This window comes from Suricata suricatta, chromosome 17, assembly GCF_006229205.1.
Source record: "Suricata suricatta isolate VVHF042 chromosome 17, meerkat_22Aug2017_6uvM2_HiC, whole genome shotgun sequence".
Lineage (NCBI taxonomy): Eukaryota > Metazoa > Chordata > Mammalia > Carnivora > Herpestidae > Suricata > Suricata suricatta.
The window spans coordinates 39,285,675-39,302,117 of record NC_043716.1 but is presented as its reverse complement, the minus strand read 5'-3'; the positions used below and the strand labels follow the sequence as shown (position 1 = coordinate 39,302,117).

At 55.3% G+C, this 16,443-nt stretch overlaps 1 protein-coding gene across 11 annotated transcripts; it reads right to left on the bottom strand.

Moving 5' to 3' along the window:
• Positions 1–112: 112 nt before the first annotated feature.
• On the bottom strand, positions 113–15,842 carry WNK4 (WNK lysine deficient protein kinase 4). 11 transcript variants are annotated; one of them, XM_029926872.1, is made up of 19 exons: positions 15,137–15,842; positions 13,533–13,705; positions 12,337–12,557; positions 11,850–12,007; positions 11,280–11,368; positions 10,970–11,186; positions 8,671–8,935; positions 8,305–8,426; positions 8,020–8,078; positions 7,812–7,929; positions 7,429–7,545; positions 3,105–3,242; positions 2,483–2,537; positions 1,780–2,381; positions 1,640–1,700; positions 1,135–1,537; positions 852–1,051; positions 588–685; positions 113–441 (listed from the first exon to the last, which is right to left on the bottom strand). In XM_029926872.1, exons 1-19 carry the CDS (start codon positions 15,749–15,751, stop codon positions 433–435), a joined length of 3,720 nt encoding a protein of 1,239 aa, XP_029782732.1. In that variant the 5' UTR covers positions 15,752–15,842; the 3' UTR covers positions 113–432. The 11 variants fall into 11 exon arrangements, with proteins under 11 accessions (XP_029782732.1, XP_029782736.1, XP_029782729.1 ...); XM_029926876.1 differs by having other exon boundaries at positions 630–685; XM_029926869.1 differs by having other exon boundaries at positions 113–444; positions 15,137–15,841.
• Positions 15,843–16,443: the final 601 nt, after the last annotated feature.

Sequence of the window (16,443 nt, the reverse complement as noted above, 5' to 3'; positions counted from 1 at the left end):
GCTTCTAGCCTTGCTCCCCATCATGAGGCAAGTCCCTTCTATATTTTCCCCTGCCTTACCCCACGAGGCTTTACCCCCAGTTCTTAAGGCACAACAGATACCGACTCATAGATTACTAGTTTCCAGCATTTTTATTGGCTGCTGCTAATTCTGTGTGAATACACTCCTACACCTGTTCAGCTGGGAGTGTGCCCTCTAGAAGCATCAGGGCTTGAGTGGGATTGCTTAGTGGTTGACCCTTGGCTGGGAGGTGGAGGAATGAGGATGGTAGGCTGCAGAACTGACACCAACACAGTAAGTCGTTCCCATGTGTTTGGCTCTTCCCTCTAATGGAGCAGCACTCTCCATGCCCCTTTGGCCTTCTACTTCCTCAGTACTGGGGTCTTCTTGCGGAGTTGTGTTGGTCGGTAGATTCTGAGAGCACGAGCTCCATCATGGGCCCTGCTGTGGGAGAGACACATGGCTTCTGTTCTGAAGTCACTGGAGGGAAAAGAAAGAGCACTGAAGAAACTTCCAGGACAGGAGAAGGGCGAAGCTGCAGCCAGTTACCATTCCCTGGGCTCGCCCTCCCTTGGGCCCGCCCTCACCATCCTGCCAACATCCCCGGCGAATGTCACCCCCTTGCTTGCCCGCTGCTCCTGGGAGCTGGTGCTGCTGCCACTCAGGGAGTTCCTTCGCATGATGCCTGGGTGCAGGATGGGGAGGGAGAGCACTGAGTGAAGGAAGGGGCTATAGGGAGAGGGGAGCTAGTGTCCCCAAACCAAGGGGCAGACCCACAGGGCCTGGAAGAAAGCCAGATCAGCAGGGAAGGGGACCTGGGAAAGAAGGGAGCATGGCCACTGCAGTCTCACCAGGGCCGGGGGGCTCGGAGCGCTGCAGGCTGTTGCGGCGGGAGGTGGGGAAGCTGCCCTTGGAGAGGCGGCGCTGGCGGCTGGACAGCATAGCAGCTGGGGCCACGATACCCGGCGGGGGCTGCTTCCCAAGCCGGCTGTACAAGTCCTCAATTTCCTTTTTCTGTAGTGTCTGTAGTGCCTCCACCTCTGACAAGTGCCTGAGGATGCACCAGGACCATGAGGGCTAGCCACGTGCTTTACTCTCCCAAGTCCACCTCTTACCCTTCCTCCCCAGACTCACTTCTGCCGAAGACTCTGCAGCTGAGCCCAGAATTCCTCATCCTCCCCACTGCTCTCTGACTCCTCACTGCTCAGACACAGGCTGCTGTATGAGTAGTTCATCCACACTGGACTGGGATGGCTCTGGGGTGGGGAACCCACTCGGGGTTCCTTCCCATCATCCCCTTCCTCCTCAGCTCCAGCCACTAGGCCTTCAGCTGCACGGTCACTCTCGGCCAGAGCCTCCCTGGCTTCTGGCCCGCCTCTGGCACTGTCCTCTGTGTCTGAGCTCTCTGAGGTCAGCTGAGGGGTTGGAGGCTTCAGGGAACTGGAGAGAGTTGGGAATGTTGGTTGCATGGATAGAGGTTCAGCTGGTTCCTTGGATGAAGTCACTTGGAAACGCCCCACAAGCTGCGGCTTTCCCTCTGTGGAGAGACCAGGAAAGAGTCACAAAAGGAGGGAGAGAAACTGGTGGCAGGATACGAAGTGGGAGGTGGCAGCGGAAAGTCAGAGGTCAGAGGCCTCACCTTCAGAGATGGGCGCTAGCCTGGCATCACCCAGGAGTGGCCGAGCAGGATGTGGTGGGACCTACAAAGTGTGGGTCCATGAGGAGAGAAACGATCCAGAATGCAGCTCCCCTAACCATCCCTCTTGGTTTCCTACTCACCTCACTCTCGGTCTCAGCTGTTGGGGGTGAAGGCCTATCCTGGCCACAAGGAGCAGGGGGAGGGGCTGGGGGCAGGGGCAGGCTAGGGAGGGGAGCAGGAGGGGCTGGCGGAGACAGCGACGGGAGCCCAGGTGAGGGAGACAGCAGGGACTGGGCCACGGTCATCACAGCCAGCGAGAAGGCACTAGCCAGAGAGAGGAGTGGGGCTGCTGTAGTGGAAGGAAGGGCAGACGTGGAGGGGCAGGGGGGGAAGGAAGGAGGAGTAGGGGTGACCTGAGAACAACTGGGAGAGAAGGCCGGAGGAGAAGGGAGCAGGCAACTCGGGGGAGACTGAGAGGCAGGGCCGGAGAACTGGGCGGCACTGGGGGAGAATGCCAGTGGGGAGCTGGGGGGTTGTGGAGAGAGATTTGAAGAGACTTGGGAGAATGGGGCAGGGCTGGGGCAACATGGGGGAGAAGTGATGGGGAAAATGGGACTTGGGGAGACAGGGGTCCCGGGGGAAAGTGGGTTTTCAGGAGACAAGGGGGTTCCAGGAGAAGATGGGGATGTGGAGAAGGCTGCCCAGCAACTCTGCTCCAGGGACGGACTGCTCTGGAGGTCTGCTGGAAAGAGGAGTGTTGAGTTTCCAGTCTCCCATTCCCTAAGCCCTTCCCAGGAGCGACGGCTAGGGTTGTGATGAGCAGGGACAGAACACAGTACGTACCACAGGAAAGGTCTGGGAGGGGGCCGGAGAGGTCAGGCAATGGTGCTGGCTCCACCTGAGGGAGAGGAAGGGGCCGATGTCACCGTGGGGAAGAGCTGAGTCTTAGATGATAGTTCAGACAGGGCTTAAGCTGGGGCCAATAAACTTCTAGGAGCCGAGGGAGGAGTTTCAAGGCACTCAAAGTGTATGTGCTAAAATATTTGCAGGTAAAGGAGTATGATGTCTGCAATTTACTCCCAAATGGTTCAGAAACAAAATAATATGTGCACATACACGTGGAGAGGGAAGGGAGGAAGAGAATGATAAAGCTAATGTGACAAAACAGTAATAGTTGGCAAATCTGGGCAAAGGGTATCTAGGAGTTCTTTGTACAATTCTTACAACTTCGCTCTGTAAGTCTGAAATTCTATCAGAATAATGAGTTAAAAAGAAAAGTATCCATTGAACACATTTTTCTAGAACAAGGGCCTATGGCTTTCATCAGAGTCTCAAATGGGGTAAGAGCCTTTGTGTTAGGGTCCCAGAGATGAAGGAGTTAGAGCCACGGGGGCTGGTGTTGGCAGAGAGTAGCAGAGGCTGGAGCAGAGTCTGTTCCCCCCGAAGGTGAGCCAAGGGGTCTGACCTGGGGCCCCAGGGGGTCCTCAGCAGCCTCCGCAGGGCCAGTATCTCTCTTCAACAGGGTCTCCACTCGCTGGATAATCTCCCGAATCCGGCTCAGGAATCCGGCGCGCTCCGAGGGCAGAATGAACTCATTATACACCTGGCACGGGTCAGCAGGAAGGGGAGGGGGGGGCTCAGTTATCTCACTCATCCATCTCCCCTGCACCGATCTTTAAAAACCAACCCTCACCCCACTGCTCTGCTAACCACCCACCCAAAACAAGTATTCAGTAAGTATCTACTATACACCAGGCACCGTGCAGTGCAAGGAGAAATACAGCTTAGAGGACAGAAGCTAACATCCTTAGGATGCATCATAGCCAGAGACTTTACATGTCTTAGCTCATCTAACACCAACCACAGCGCTCTCTGGTCTGTGTTAACCCATTTTATTTTATTGATTTTTTTAAGATTTAATTTTAAGTAATCTCTATACCCAATACGGGGCTCGAACTCAAAACCCCAAGATCACAAGTTGCATGCTCTACCAACTGAGCCAATCAGGTGCCCCAATCACCCCATTTTAGAGTTAAGATAACCAATGCTCAAAAAGATTAAGCTTAGTCTGCCTAAAATCATAGGATTTGTACCCAGACTTGTCTAAAGCCAGAGCCTGAGTTCTTCCCACGGTTGCATCATATGCTTCCAAAAGCATAACACCTGCTCTCATAGGGGTCATAAGCCACACAGGCTCGCTCTCTCACACACACACACCATTAAGTGAGAACAAGGCATTGAATGGTAAATGTAACACTCAATTTCACAAACACTGGAGCACATACTATGTGCCAGGCATTGTAGGTACAGGTACATTGTTCTAGAGAAGGAATACAGAAAAGCATGAAACGAAGTCCTAGTCCTGAAGAAGCCCAAAATCTAGTGGAAGAGACACATCGCTACACAACTCAGTGTACTGCAAGTCAGCCCATGGTAGGAAAGGCATTGCGATCAAGGTATAGATCAAATGCTATCCCAGCAGAAAGAGAGAGTTGTCCAGTGGGCAAGATGAAGAGGTTCCAGAGATCTCTGAGCCCTTAACCCTAATACTTAAATATACTTAAAAATGATTAACATGGTAAATTTTATGGTCTGTGTTTTTTACCACAATTTTTAAAAAATGCCATTCCAAAGAGAGAGCAGCTCATGCCACGCAGGGGGAATAAGGGAAGCCAGGGTGGCCACACAGAGCTGAGCCCTGAAGGAGGAGGGAGAAAGCAACCCCTCATTGAGGGCTTACCATGTGTGGACATTTCTCATATAATTTCATTTCCCATACAGACGATCTCACTTCTCATAAATTATATATTATATCAGAACATCTTTGTGAAATGAGTATTATCATCTGCATTTTACTGATGAGCAACTGAGGTTCAGGGAGCTTCAGAAATTTGCCCCAATTGACCACATCAGTAAATCCCAGAGCTGCATTTTGAACTTGGGTCTTAAGTGAATGCCCACCCTTTCCTCTGTTCATGCTGTTTGTCGGGAAGAGAAGGGCATGAATACCAGCTCTGAGGCATGAAAGGACACAGCACATTCACAAAACAGTGAAGACCAGAGCAGAACTGGGAGTGCTGTGAATTTTGAAGCCCATGCTCCAGGGGTGCCTAGGTGGCTCAGTCAGTTAAGTGACTGACTTCAACTCAGGTCATGATCTCCTCAGTGTGTGAGTTCAAGCCCCATATCAGGCTCTGTGCGGACAGATCAGAGCCTGGAGCCTGCTTCAGATTCTGTTTCCCTCTCGCCCTCTGCCCCTCCCCCATTCATGCTCTGCCTGTCTCTCTCTCTCTCTCTCTCTCAAGAATAAACATTTGAAAAAAAAAGAACTTAAACAATAAAGGCCATGCTCCAGAATTTGGACCTTACTCTGTAACCACAGGTAGCCATTAACAATGTAGAAGCAATGGGGCACCTGGGTGGCTCAATTAAGCATCCAACTCTTGGTTTTGATTCAGGTCATAGACTCACAGTTTCGTGAGTTCAAGCCCTGTATCAGGCTCTGCACTGGCAGTGTGGAGCCTGTTTGGAATTCTCTCTCTCTCTCTCTCTCTCTCTCTCTCTCTTTTGCTAAATAAACTTTAAAAGAAATGTAGGGACTAACAGCAAGAAGAGCAGACCCAAGTCTGCTGCAGAGGCATGGAGGGTGGCCTGGCAGGGACCACAGTGGACCCTACGGTCAGGGAGAGGGGTCGCTTTGGCTGTGTGGGATCTGAGTGTGCTTGAAAGCCTAGTAGAGAAGACTTTCAAGGCAAGAGACCCCTGAGCAGATGGAGGCAGAAGCGGAAAGTCACCCAGCCTCTTCAGGGGACCATTCAGACACCAGATTCTTGAAGGGACAAGTGGCTTGATGGAAGATGATAAGCCTGTGCGCCGAGTGATATTTTGTCTTTGTCATGGATACAGGGTGAGTGACATGATGGAAGAGAAGCTTTAAAGAGAGTTCCTGAAGCCCGATGCTTCTCTCATTCCCCTCGCTCCTTCACCACAGAGGCTGGCACCCATTTCCCCCCACTCCACAGATACTGGTCTCCCATGAAGACCTCCTCTTGACAGAAGCCAGCGTGGCCTTGCCTCAGGCTTCACCCTACGTCACCTCCTTGACACTCGCTTTTCCCTCAGTTTTCCCTAACATTTTTCCGGGGCTCCTCCTACCTCTCAGGCTCCATCTCTGTGTCCTTCGATGACCTATTGCACCCATCCCAGAAATGGGGCTCTCCACTGAGACCCACGCTCAGACCCCCTCTGCCTCTGCCTTTGCAAGCCCATCTCCCATCACTCTCCCTTCCATGCTGACAACTCCTTTATCCACTCCTGCCTCCAGCCCTGCCTGACCATATCCTGCTCCCAGGGAGGGTCCGGCCTGCCCCTCAGTCATTCAAGCTCATCACAACCCCTAAGAACCCCCACTTTCCTTTGCCAACTTCCTCTCTCCTTTAACGGCCTACTCCTACTAGCTTCTCCATGCTATGAGTCACCCATGATATCCTCTCTCCCTAACTCCTTATCATTTCAACCCTGCAAATATTTCCTGAGCATCTACTATTTGCATTGTGTTACATCAATAAATGTCTGGAGGACCAGCGGGGTGGGGGTGGGGGGCTCAGTCGGTTAAGCAGCCAACTCTTGATCTCAGCTGAGGTCATGATCTCATGGTTCATGGGATGGAGCCCCACACTGGGTCTGTGCTGACAGTGCAGAGCCCTCTAGGGATTCTCTCTCCCTCTCTCTCTGCCCATCCCCCACTCATACTTGCTCTCTTCCTCTCTCTCAAAATAAATAAACTTTAAAAAATAGAATAAGGGCACCTGGGTAGCTCAGTCGGTTAAGCCTCCGACTTCAGCTCAGGTCACGATCTCATGTTTGTGGGTTCGAGCCCCATGTTGGGCTCTGTGTTGACAGCTCAGAGCCTGGAGCCTGCTTCAGATTCTGTGTCTCCCTCTCTCCCTGACCCTCCCCGCTCATGCTCTGTCCCTCTCTGTCTCAAAAATAAATAAAACATTAAAAAAATTTTTTTAATTAAAAAAAAATTTTTTTAAATAGAATAAATAACTGGATTACAAAGTAACTTATTTTCCTGAAACAACCCTCAGATACTCCCTTTTTCTTCCTTCCTTCCCCCATAATCCATTTTCTCCTTGGACCACTTGTGGCTTCTTGTATCCATCTGCCGACTGGATTCCCTACCCCCAACCCTCTCCTACTTCCCAAGGCAGAATGGTCTTCTGAAAACCTATTCCCACCATGTTACACTCTATCTAACTCTTTAAACTGTCTATAATCTGGGCCTACTCCACATGCCCTATCTGGCTTCCACAAGTCTCCTAGAGGATATCCTTAGTTCTAGTGACAGGGGTCTCCTCATGAAGCCCCCCACCCCCACCCCATATTCCACGTCACTCCCTTCTTCTACACCTGTCCTTATGCTGTGCTTCCTCCAGACTTGTCCTCCTCAGTTTTCACTGCCGTTCTTAAACCATCTGTCAAGACCTTGAGAAAGTTCTGCCTCCTCCCTCTGCTGTTCCCAGACCACCCTTTACTCATGGCCACAGTATCACGTGTCTAGCGTGTACCTCACCACAATAACGTGTGTACCCTATGTTCATCTCAAATTGCTCTAGCCGAGGATCCAAACCTCACTGGGTAAATAAAAATTGCCCCTCAAACAAGGGCAGAGGTCTTTTGTGTCATCATGTTTTAAAAACCCTGGCTGTTGGGTGGGAGGAAGGCGGAGTTCAGTACCAGGGGGCCATCAGGAGGCAGATTCTTGTCCTGCCCTCCCCCCTCACCATGGCAGCTGCAATCTCTTCCGGGCTGTCCCCGTCCAGATCAAATCGGAAGGTCACCATCTTGCTGTTGTGCGTCTGTAGCTGGCACTCAACCACCCTGTCGTTCTGGTCTGAGACCTTCAGATTCAAAGTCAGCAGAGGGGAGGAGGTCAGGCCCTCTGTCCTCATCACATGCCCCCGCCCCACTCCAGCCAAGTGACGGTGGCCAGAATGGAACTGGACAGAAGCAGACTCTGCTGCCAAAGGCTGGTATTAGAAACCAGATTGGCTGCCTCTACGGTACCAGTCACATACTGTTCTCCCCTTTTTTGGCTGACCTCCCTCACCCCCGCCCCCCTCCTGGTCCCGTAGGTTATTCCCCATCTCCTATGCCCTTTCCTTACACTAGTGACCCGAAGCCGGGATCGGGGTCTGCGCCGGAGATTTCTCCCTGGGGGTCTCCTCATGCGTCCCATCCCTTCTCCCACATCACTAAGGCCTGATGCTGCATCTGAGGCATAGCTGGAAAAGGAAAGGAGGTAGGAGTTTCAGAGGGGACACCGGGACCCACCATATGTCTCACCTAGCACCCCAATTCCTACCAGAACCTACCTGTCTCCTGGGGAAAAGTCACTGCCAGGGCCAGAACGTGGAATGGATAGGGCAAAAGCCTGAAATAGGAAATGGGTTCCTGAGGTCAGAGGACGATAATTGTGGGGATCCAGGGAGATGGTGTCAAGGATGTTGGGGTACTAGGCAGAAGGAATTAAGGAAGGTGAGGACAGAGTGGTAGATTTCCAGGGACATGGGACCAGGTCATAGGGTTGGGTTTCACAAGGAGAAAGATAGGTCACAGGCTTGGAATGGCTGGGAGCCCCCCACGTGACCCCCTCTCACCGAGGGCAGGCAGAGATGGGACTCAGCGGGGCTGGATGGCACCCCCCCAGGGGGCTGAAAGGCAGGGTCTGAGGCATCCAGGAAGCCGGAGGAGCTGAGGTAGCCATCAGTCTCGCAATCCGCTGGTGGGGGAGGGATGGGGTCAAAAAAGGGGAAATAAAGGGGAGTGGTGGCAGAGCAGGGGTCTGCCTAAGCAAGGAGGGGCCTGGAGTTGTGGGAGTTCTTTCCCAGAAGGAGCTTCATGGCTAGTTGTGGAAGGCAGCGTAAGTGACTGTGCTACTGGGTTGGACTTCTGGGTCGGGGGCAGAGGCCAAGAGTTCTGGGACCTACGTCGCATACCATATCCCAAGGTCAGGGGTGACTTACAGGTGGTAGATGAGTAGCTGGCATGGCGGAAGAGGAAAGGCTGGTGCTGGTCTGCCTCTGGCTCCTCGGGCTCAGAGGGGAAGACACTGGGGGGACCAGGAGTCTTGGGGACAGCTGCTGGTGGGGGTCCTGGTGCGGTGGGGAGGGCTTCCGACTCCCTAGCTTTGCGCAGCTTCTCACGCTTCCGCTGGATGGCAGCAACTCGTTCACGTACTGCGCGGGCCACTGGTTGGTAGTCAGCTTCACAGACTAGACCTAGGGCCACCTGGAGTTAAGAAGGTCAGGAGCAGGGTTTGAGGTGAGGACTCCAGTCAAAGACCCATCAGAACACCTTCTTGAGGCCTCCGGGATATCTCTCCTGGAGAAAGGACACTAATATTTATTGATTATCCACTGTGTCCATTAACTGGCAACTCTTGACATTGTCATGATTAAATCCTCCCAACAACTTTCTGAGGTAGGTCTTAAGTCCCACTTTAGAGATAAGTAAAGCTGTGACTAGTTCATGGTTATCTTGTAGATCAATTGCCCTCAAGGGGAAAAGGGGTACATCTGACAATATCTGGAGACACCTGGAGTTGTCACAACTCAGTGCTATTGGCAGCTAGTGAGTAGATGCCAAGGACTCTCCTCAATACCCTACAATGCATAGGACAGTCTCCCAAATAAAGATATCAGTAGTGTGTCATCATTAAGAATCCTTGTTTGGGGTACCCGGGTGGCTCAGCTGGTTGAGTAGCTGACTCCTGATTTCAGCTCAGGTCATGATCTCAGGGTTGTGGGAACAAGCCCAACACGGGGCTTCATGTTGAGTGTGGAGCCTGCTAAAGATTCTCTCTTTCTCTCCCTCTCTCTCTTCCCCTTCTCTGCTCCCTCCTTCTCTCAAATAAAAAAGGGGGGGCACCTAGGTGGCTCAGTCAGTTAAGCATCTGACTCTTGATTTCAGCTCTGGTCATGATCTCATGGTTTGTGAGTTCAAGCCCCCATGTCGGGCTCTGTGCTGACAGTGTGGAGCCTGCTTGGGATTCTCTCTCTCCCTTACTTTCTGCCCCTCCCCTAACTTGCATGCCAACATGTGTGAGCTCTCTCCCTCTCTCTCCTTCCTTCTCTCCTCTCTTTCTCTCAAAAATAATTAATTAGTTAGTTTTTTAAAGAATCCCTGTAAGTAATGGATCAAGATTTTCTCCCAGGTCAGGTTTGAGCTGCGCTAAGGAGACTGTTCTGCTACATTTAAAACACATTCTCAGGCTCCTGATCCAGACCTACCATAGACGATCCCCACACTTTCAACTGCCATTTTTCTTTTTTCTTTTTTTTTTTTTCAACTGCCATTTTTCTATCAAGAACCTCACACTCTCTCCTTTCCCTTCTCAGGCCTTCCTAAACCAGGCCTGCATCTTCTCCCTCCCCTGTATGCCTCTCCTGGTCTGGCAGCTTCTGTTCATCAACTCCTTATTCATCTCCAGCTTTGCGGCACATGTAAGCGAGGTGGGGCAGGGTGATCTCCCTTAAGATCTGAATGGCCGGAGTTTAAATCCAGCTCTGCCACTTCCTTGCTCAGGACCCTGGACAAGACGTTCAACCCTTCTGACCCTTCCGCTTCCTCATCAATACATCAGGATAAAGTCACTCCTGGCAGAGTCGGTAACAACAGTCGAATGCATGTGAAAGCGCTCTCAGCCGTGTACAAATGTGGGATTATTAATGACCTCCAACCATGTGCGGAGCACTGTCAGAGATAGAAAAATCAATAGAACACAGTCTCTGCCCTCAAGGAATTTATAGTCCAGTGGAGGAGAGAGACAGGAGTATATCCTGGTATAAAATAAGACCAAAAGGTGGTGGGTCCTGTAATGGAGGACCTGCTGACCTGGAACGAAGCATTTACTTTTGACTCTAGAGGAGACAGGTTTCCTGAAATTCTTGGTTCTGAGCACAGAGGAAGACAGGGGTGGGGGTGGGGTGGGGAACAAGGTGGAGGGTGGGAAAGAGAAAAATAAATAGATAAAATGGAGAGAAGAGCATTCCAGGAAAATCAGAGCAGCAGGAAGCAGAGCAAGGGAGGCTGGAGGACCCAAGGGCTTGCTCTGGAAAAGGAAATGTTCAATGAGCCCACACGTGGAGCGCGCGTTGGATGTATTTAGGCGCAAGGGCTAGGGAGACGCTTTGAGAGGAGTAGGTTGGGTGCCCCTCCCACCACCCTGGTGCCTCCCCGCCCCCACCCCCACCCCCACCCCCACCCCCACCCCCACCCCGGCGCGGGACTGACCCGCCGCAGGGCAGTCTATCCTCCGCTCACCATCTCCTGAGCCACCTCCTCTGCCGCGTCCCGGCCCAGCTGAAACAGGAACTCTATGGCCTGGTTGTCCCGCGGGCGCCCCCCGCGCCGCGCGTCCTCCATGCGCAGCCAGAGCTTGAGGCCGGGCTTCTCACCGTCGTCCTCCTCCGCCAGCTCCACGTGCACACCGCGCTCCTCTCGGAAGAAGGCGTGAGCCAGAAGGTCCTGGATAGTGAACCTGAGGGTGGCGCTGCGGTGAGCCTGGCCTTGCCGCCGCCCCTCCCTCCTCCGGCCCACGAGTCCACCCCCACCCTGCCCCCCTCCGCCCCACCTCTCGTTCTTATCCGTGCGGATGCAGCCTTCAATGATCTCCTTCACCTCGGGCATCTTCACCTTATAGAAGCTGTTCGGCTTTGTGCCCTAGAGGAAAGGGGGTGCATGAGGCCTCCGAGCCTTAGGGTCCCTGCTTTCTGCTTGCCCCTCACCCCGCCCGGGGCAGCAGTCGTGCAATCGGAAAGGCACCTCGACAGCTAACGGACATTTCAAATCCCACCCCAACCCCCGCCCCACCCCCTCTAGTACTGAGAGTATGACCTTGACCAGGGGCGCCAGTTTTCCCATTTGTAAAGCGCAGGGCAGAACCAGGAGCCCTTGCTCACCGCTGGGGGTGAAAGATCAGATGTGAAGTCGTTTGCAAACTCTAGGGAGCGCTACACACATCATTATTCTAAACAGCTAGTGGTGGGAGGGGGGCATGTGTGCATCCAATATCCTCAATGTTTACCATAGCATCTTTGTGTCTAGACTGTTTTCTTTAAGGGAAAGGGCATTGACGTGGGCTGGTAGGGGCAGGAAAACGGGAGGTAATCTGAAATGGTCTTTGCTCCTGGCCCCGTCTCACCGAAGTGACCTTGCGGTAGATTTGCGCGGCATTCTGGCACTCGGAGTAAGGGTACTCTGAGGTAGCCATCTCCAGCATGCACATGCCAAAGGCGTACACGTCCACCGCCTCATCGTACTTTTCCTCGTACATCTCCGGGGCCATGAACTCGGGGGTCCCTGTAGGATCCACAGCAGGCATCAGGCTGCAGAGCCTCCCTCTGGCTTCCTCCCTCCTCTTGGGGGTACCATAGGCTAGGTGGGAGGGAGGGGGGTTGGGCGGGGAGGGAAAGCAACCTCACTGAGTTCTGAAGTGCCAGTAAAGGACACTTCCCCACCGTGTGTGTGGGAGGGCTGCCAGGCAGAGAGGATGCCGTAAGTCTCCCCACGTTCCCCATGCTCTTGTAACCCCATGCAACTCAAAGGACTCTGCTGGGGAGAGTGGGCCCCCAGGGTTTCTTCTAACGTGGGGGAGGGAGGAGTAGCAAGGACCTCCTGGAGGGACACACCTATCACGCTCTTGGCAAAGGAGGCGCGCTTGAGCGTGGCCAGGCCCAGATCCCCGATCTTGACCGACCCTGAAGGGCCCGTGATAAAGACGTTGTCGCACTTAAGATCCCGGTGCAGAATGGGGGGTACCCGGGTGTGCAGGAAATGGAGCCCCCGAAGGATCTGGCGGCTCCAGCGCTGAAGAACTCTTGGCTTCATCTCACGGAACCGCCTCAGGTATCTGGGGGAGGGGCGCAGAGCCAGGTCGCCGCGGGGATACAGTCCCCGAGGGGGGGGTGAAGGGGACCCCCACTGTGAAGTTCCCTAGTCCCACCGGCACCGCCACGTACACATCTTCTGCCAGCATTATTCTAGCACAGGTCCTCGGTGCGCTCCAGAGAGAAACTGAGTGGGGGGTGTGGTAGGGAGACCCGAGATTACAAAATGGGTCAAGGGCTTAAATTCACAGATAGCACGGCGCCAAGGGGCTGTGGGAGCGCAGGAAGGGATGACTAAATGTCCTGGGCGTGGGGGAGGCCTTCAGAAAGGAAATAACTTTTATGTTGCGTCTTGAAGGATGAGTAGGGGTTCAAGGGTGAAAAGGGGAAGGGATGGAGACTTTCCAGGCCGAGGGGACACTGTGCTCCAAGGCGCACAGTGATAGGGCAGAGTGGGAGGAGGTGCTGGGAATCCAGTTTGTGTGGACTTTTGGCTCAAGAGGAGGCTAAATCCTAAGGACTTTGTGAGTAGCTTAGAGAGTGTGGACTTTATCCTGAGGGTGGTGGGAAACCTTTAAGGGGTTTTAAGGAATGGAGAGAGACTGCCGAGACTATGGGAAGATAGGACTACTGGGAACGGTGAGGGCAGAGTCGGGGAAGGCCCTTTAGGGGACTGCTGCAGGGCTCCAGACCAGGGAGGTGGCAGCACATGGAACAGAGAAAGCCGAGTGGGGAATCTTAAGAAGGGCCTTGAAGGTGGGTGCACAGAGTGGAGATAAAGGAGGCATCTGGGGAGACGCCCAAGTTTTGTCTGGAGTGCTGGGCGGATACTGTCACTCCCCAAGGCAGGATGCAGTAGGGGTGGAAGAGATCGTGAACCTGATTTTGGACCTAAATCTGGAGTTTGGGGAGCCTGGGAGAAGTTCCAGATTAGTGGGGACCTCCCGCCACCAGCTCCCCCCCACCCAACCAACACTACCACCAGGCGCAAAGCTCACGTCTTGAGAGTGCCGGAAGTCATGAGTTCGGTGACCAGTACGATGCAAACCTGGCCCCTCAGCACCGACTTCCACGAATCGTAGAAGCGGACGATGTTGGGGTGCTGCAGCCCCTTGAGCATCTCCACTTCCTCAGAGAATCGCTGCCGCTCCGTTCGAGAGAGTTTCCGAGTCTGTGGGGGTAGGGAATGGGTGGGGGGTCAAGATCACATCAGGCCCAGGACCCCCACAGAGAGGAGGAAGGGGCATGTAGGGAGGAGGTAGGGAAGAGGTGAGGGTCGAAGCCCTCGAATGGGACTAGATTAGCCCTCGCCCAAAGGGCTGTATACCCTGATCCGCCCCCTCGGGCTGCAGCGAGGACACGCCCATCCTGGGCCTGGGGCCGCTCCTGGACCCCCTGCTGGACACAAGGGCCTTTATGCAGCCCGGTCCAGGAGCCCTGAGCTCAATAGCGCCTTTGTGGTCTCCCTGGCCAGCCGTGGGGCGGGAGGGGACGCCCCAGGGGCTGGCAGTGGGCAGGCAGCAGGCGGGCAGCAGGCTGACAGCGGGCAGAGAATTGGGGCCCTCAACAGGGTTGGCCCCAGAAACTGGAAACTGCTAAATCCAGACAGGAGGCAGGAGGGCTGCAAAGGGAGTTACAGAGAAAAAGAGAAAAATCCAGGACCAGGTGCCAGGAGACCGCCCCCTGCCCCTGGCTGTCCCGCCCCCCTCTCATCTCCCTTACCCCCACCCCCCACCCCATTTGTTTGGCTGCCTCTCCTAGCCTGGCCTAGAGCCTAGGGCGTGCCACTGGCAGGCGCAAGGGGTGAGCCCAGTGCCAGGGCTGGAGGGGAGGACCCTTACCCAGGCTTTGCCCAAAGCGGCTGCTGGCCCAGACTTAACTGGTTTCTTCCCTCCATGAGAAGATTCTTCACACCAACACCCCCTTAAAGCCCGCTGGGTTCAGTGCCTTTGGGTCTGGGAAGGGAGAGCCCGGTAGACAGTGGGATGAGGAGCAGGACTGGATTCAGGCCAGGGCTGGAGCTGTCTGTCTCCCCCTCCCCCAGTTGTGGCAAAGTCTAGAAGTCTGACTGTTCCAGAAGGACCTGGGAGAGCCCCATCCTGCCACCACCACTCTAGATCTTCTGGAAGTGAGGAGCACACTTGCCCCAGCTCCTAGCTTCCATCATCCCAGCCTCCTAATCTGCAAATATCCAGGGTGAGGGAGGAGGAGGACCAGGGTCATACTGAGGGTCTCAGGACTAAGTGGAAAGGGAAAGAGATAGTAACTACAGAGGGAAATTGGTCCTACCCCTAAGATCCAAACTGGCTCCCTCCCCGATTTCTCATCTTATCTTCCACCTCTCAGGGTTGAGTAAAGACACTTTAAAGTTAGAATGTCCACAACCCATAGGGGAGCCTCCATACACCCTCTGCCTCAGTTTCTCCTTCTGCAGCCCAGAATCAGCCAGATCCATTGATCATCAGAGCAAGGTGGGGCAGGAGTATCCAGACATTCGACGGGAAAAATAGCTCTCTCCCTGCTGCTGTTCCCTAGGTTTCTCATCCCAAGACCTCCAAAGGGTCCCATCCCGAGGTGCCACTGAGGGGGTGTCCAGCCGCACCTGCAGCTCACACCAGGCCACCTCCACCGTGGTGTCTGTGTCCAGCCCTCGATACACCGTCTTGAACGAGCCGCGTCCAATCTCGATGTCAAACTTGAGGTATCGGCCGTCTGGGGACGTTGCCACTGCCTGGGTCTCCGTATCCTCCTTTTCCTCCTGCTCCCGCTGCCGCTCGCGAGCCATGGCTTCGGGGACCCTCGGCGGTTCCCGGGCCCCCGGGCCTCCTGCGGAGACTGCTAGCTCTGTACGCACGGAGTCTGCAGCCTTCGGGGGGGCTCCCCCGGTCCACGTGCCCTCGGGGGGTTCTGGGCAGCTAGGCGGTGGGCTCTTCGCGGGGCCGGGACCGGCGGAATCCGGAGGCTCAGGGGGCTCCGGGGCGGGTGAGACTGGCTGGGACCAAGAGCTCAGCAGCCCCAGGTCGACTGAGCTGCGGCGGCTGAGACGGGAAGAGCGCGGCCGGGGCTCAGCCTTCCCGGAGAAGCGGCGCGCCCGGCGAGGAGGGGGCCCGAGGCGGGGCGGCCCCGCGGCAGCGAGAGGCGGCGGGGGCCGAAGGGCCAGATCGGCCTCCGCCTGGGACATGGAGACCGCAGTCTCGGAGGCCGGGGGTGCCAGCATGAGGAAGGGCCGGCGCCGCAAGGCAGTAAGCCGGGCGGCTGGAGAGGAGACGGTCTGACAGGCGGACTGGCTGGGTGCGCAGCGTTCCGGCTGAGCTCCTGGGGCCCCAGTCCGGGCTGACCGTCCTGCAGCCCCGCCCCCGGACCCGCCCCCCCCAGGGCGGCCCCCTTGGAGCAGCCAGCCGCGCCGAGCCGGGTGCGCTGCTCCTCACCTCGGCCGCCCCGCCTCCGGCCGCAGCCCTCCTCTCCCTCGCCTCCCGGTGCACCGCCCGGAGGCTCATTCCGAAGCGGACCGGGTGCGAGGCGGCCGTGTGTCCTCCCGCACTACAAGTGAGCAAACCAGTCTGGGGGCGGGGGTGGCTGGGGGAGGCACGATGCTGGGGGAGGGAGGGGAAACGTGACAGCCGCCCTCCGGCTCTAGAAGCGTGGGGGACGGGGGTGGCTAAGGAAAGGTTAGCACCCGCCTGCACGCCCCAGATAAGGTAGCGCCACCCCCTCCTGTTCGTCCGGAGTAGCCCCAGGCCGACAGTACAGAGGTCCATGGAAAGGTCTGGTTTTCTCCCAAGCCGCTGACCCTCTAGGCTGCACAGGGATGGGTGTGTGCACACCAGGACAAGTCTCTTCCCCAAGCCAAGGACCCGGTCACCCCTCCCCCCTAACCCCACCCCGCCTCCCTACCTTGGCCGCAGCCTG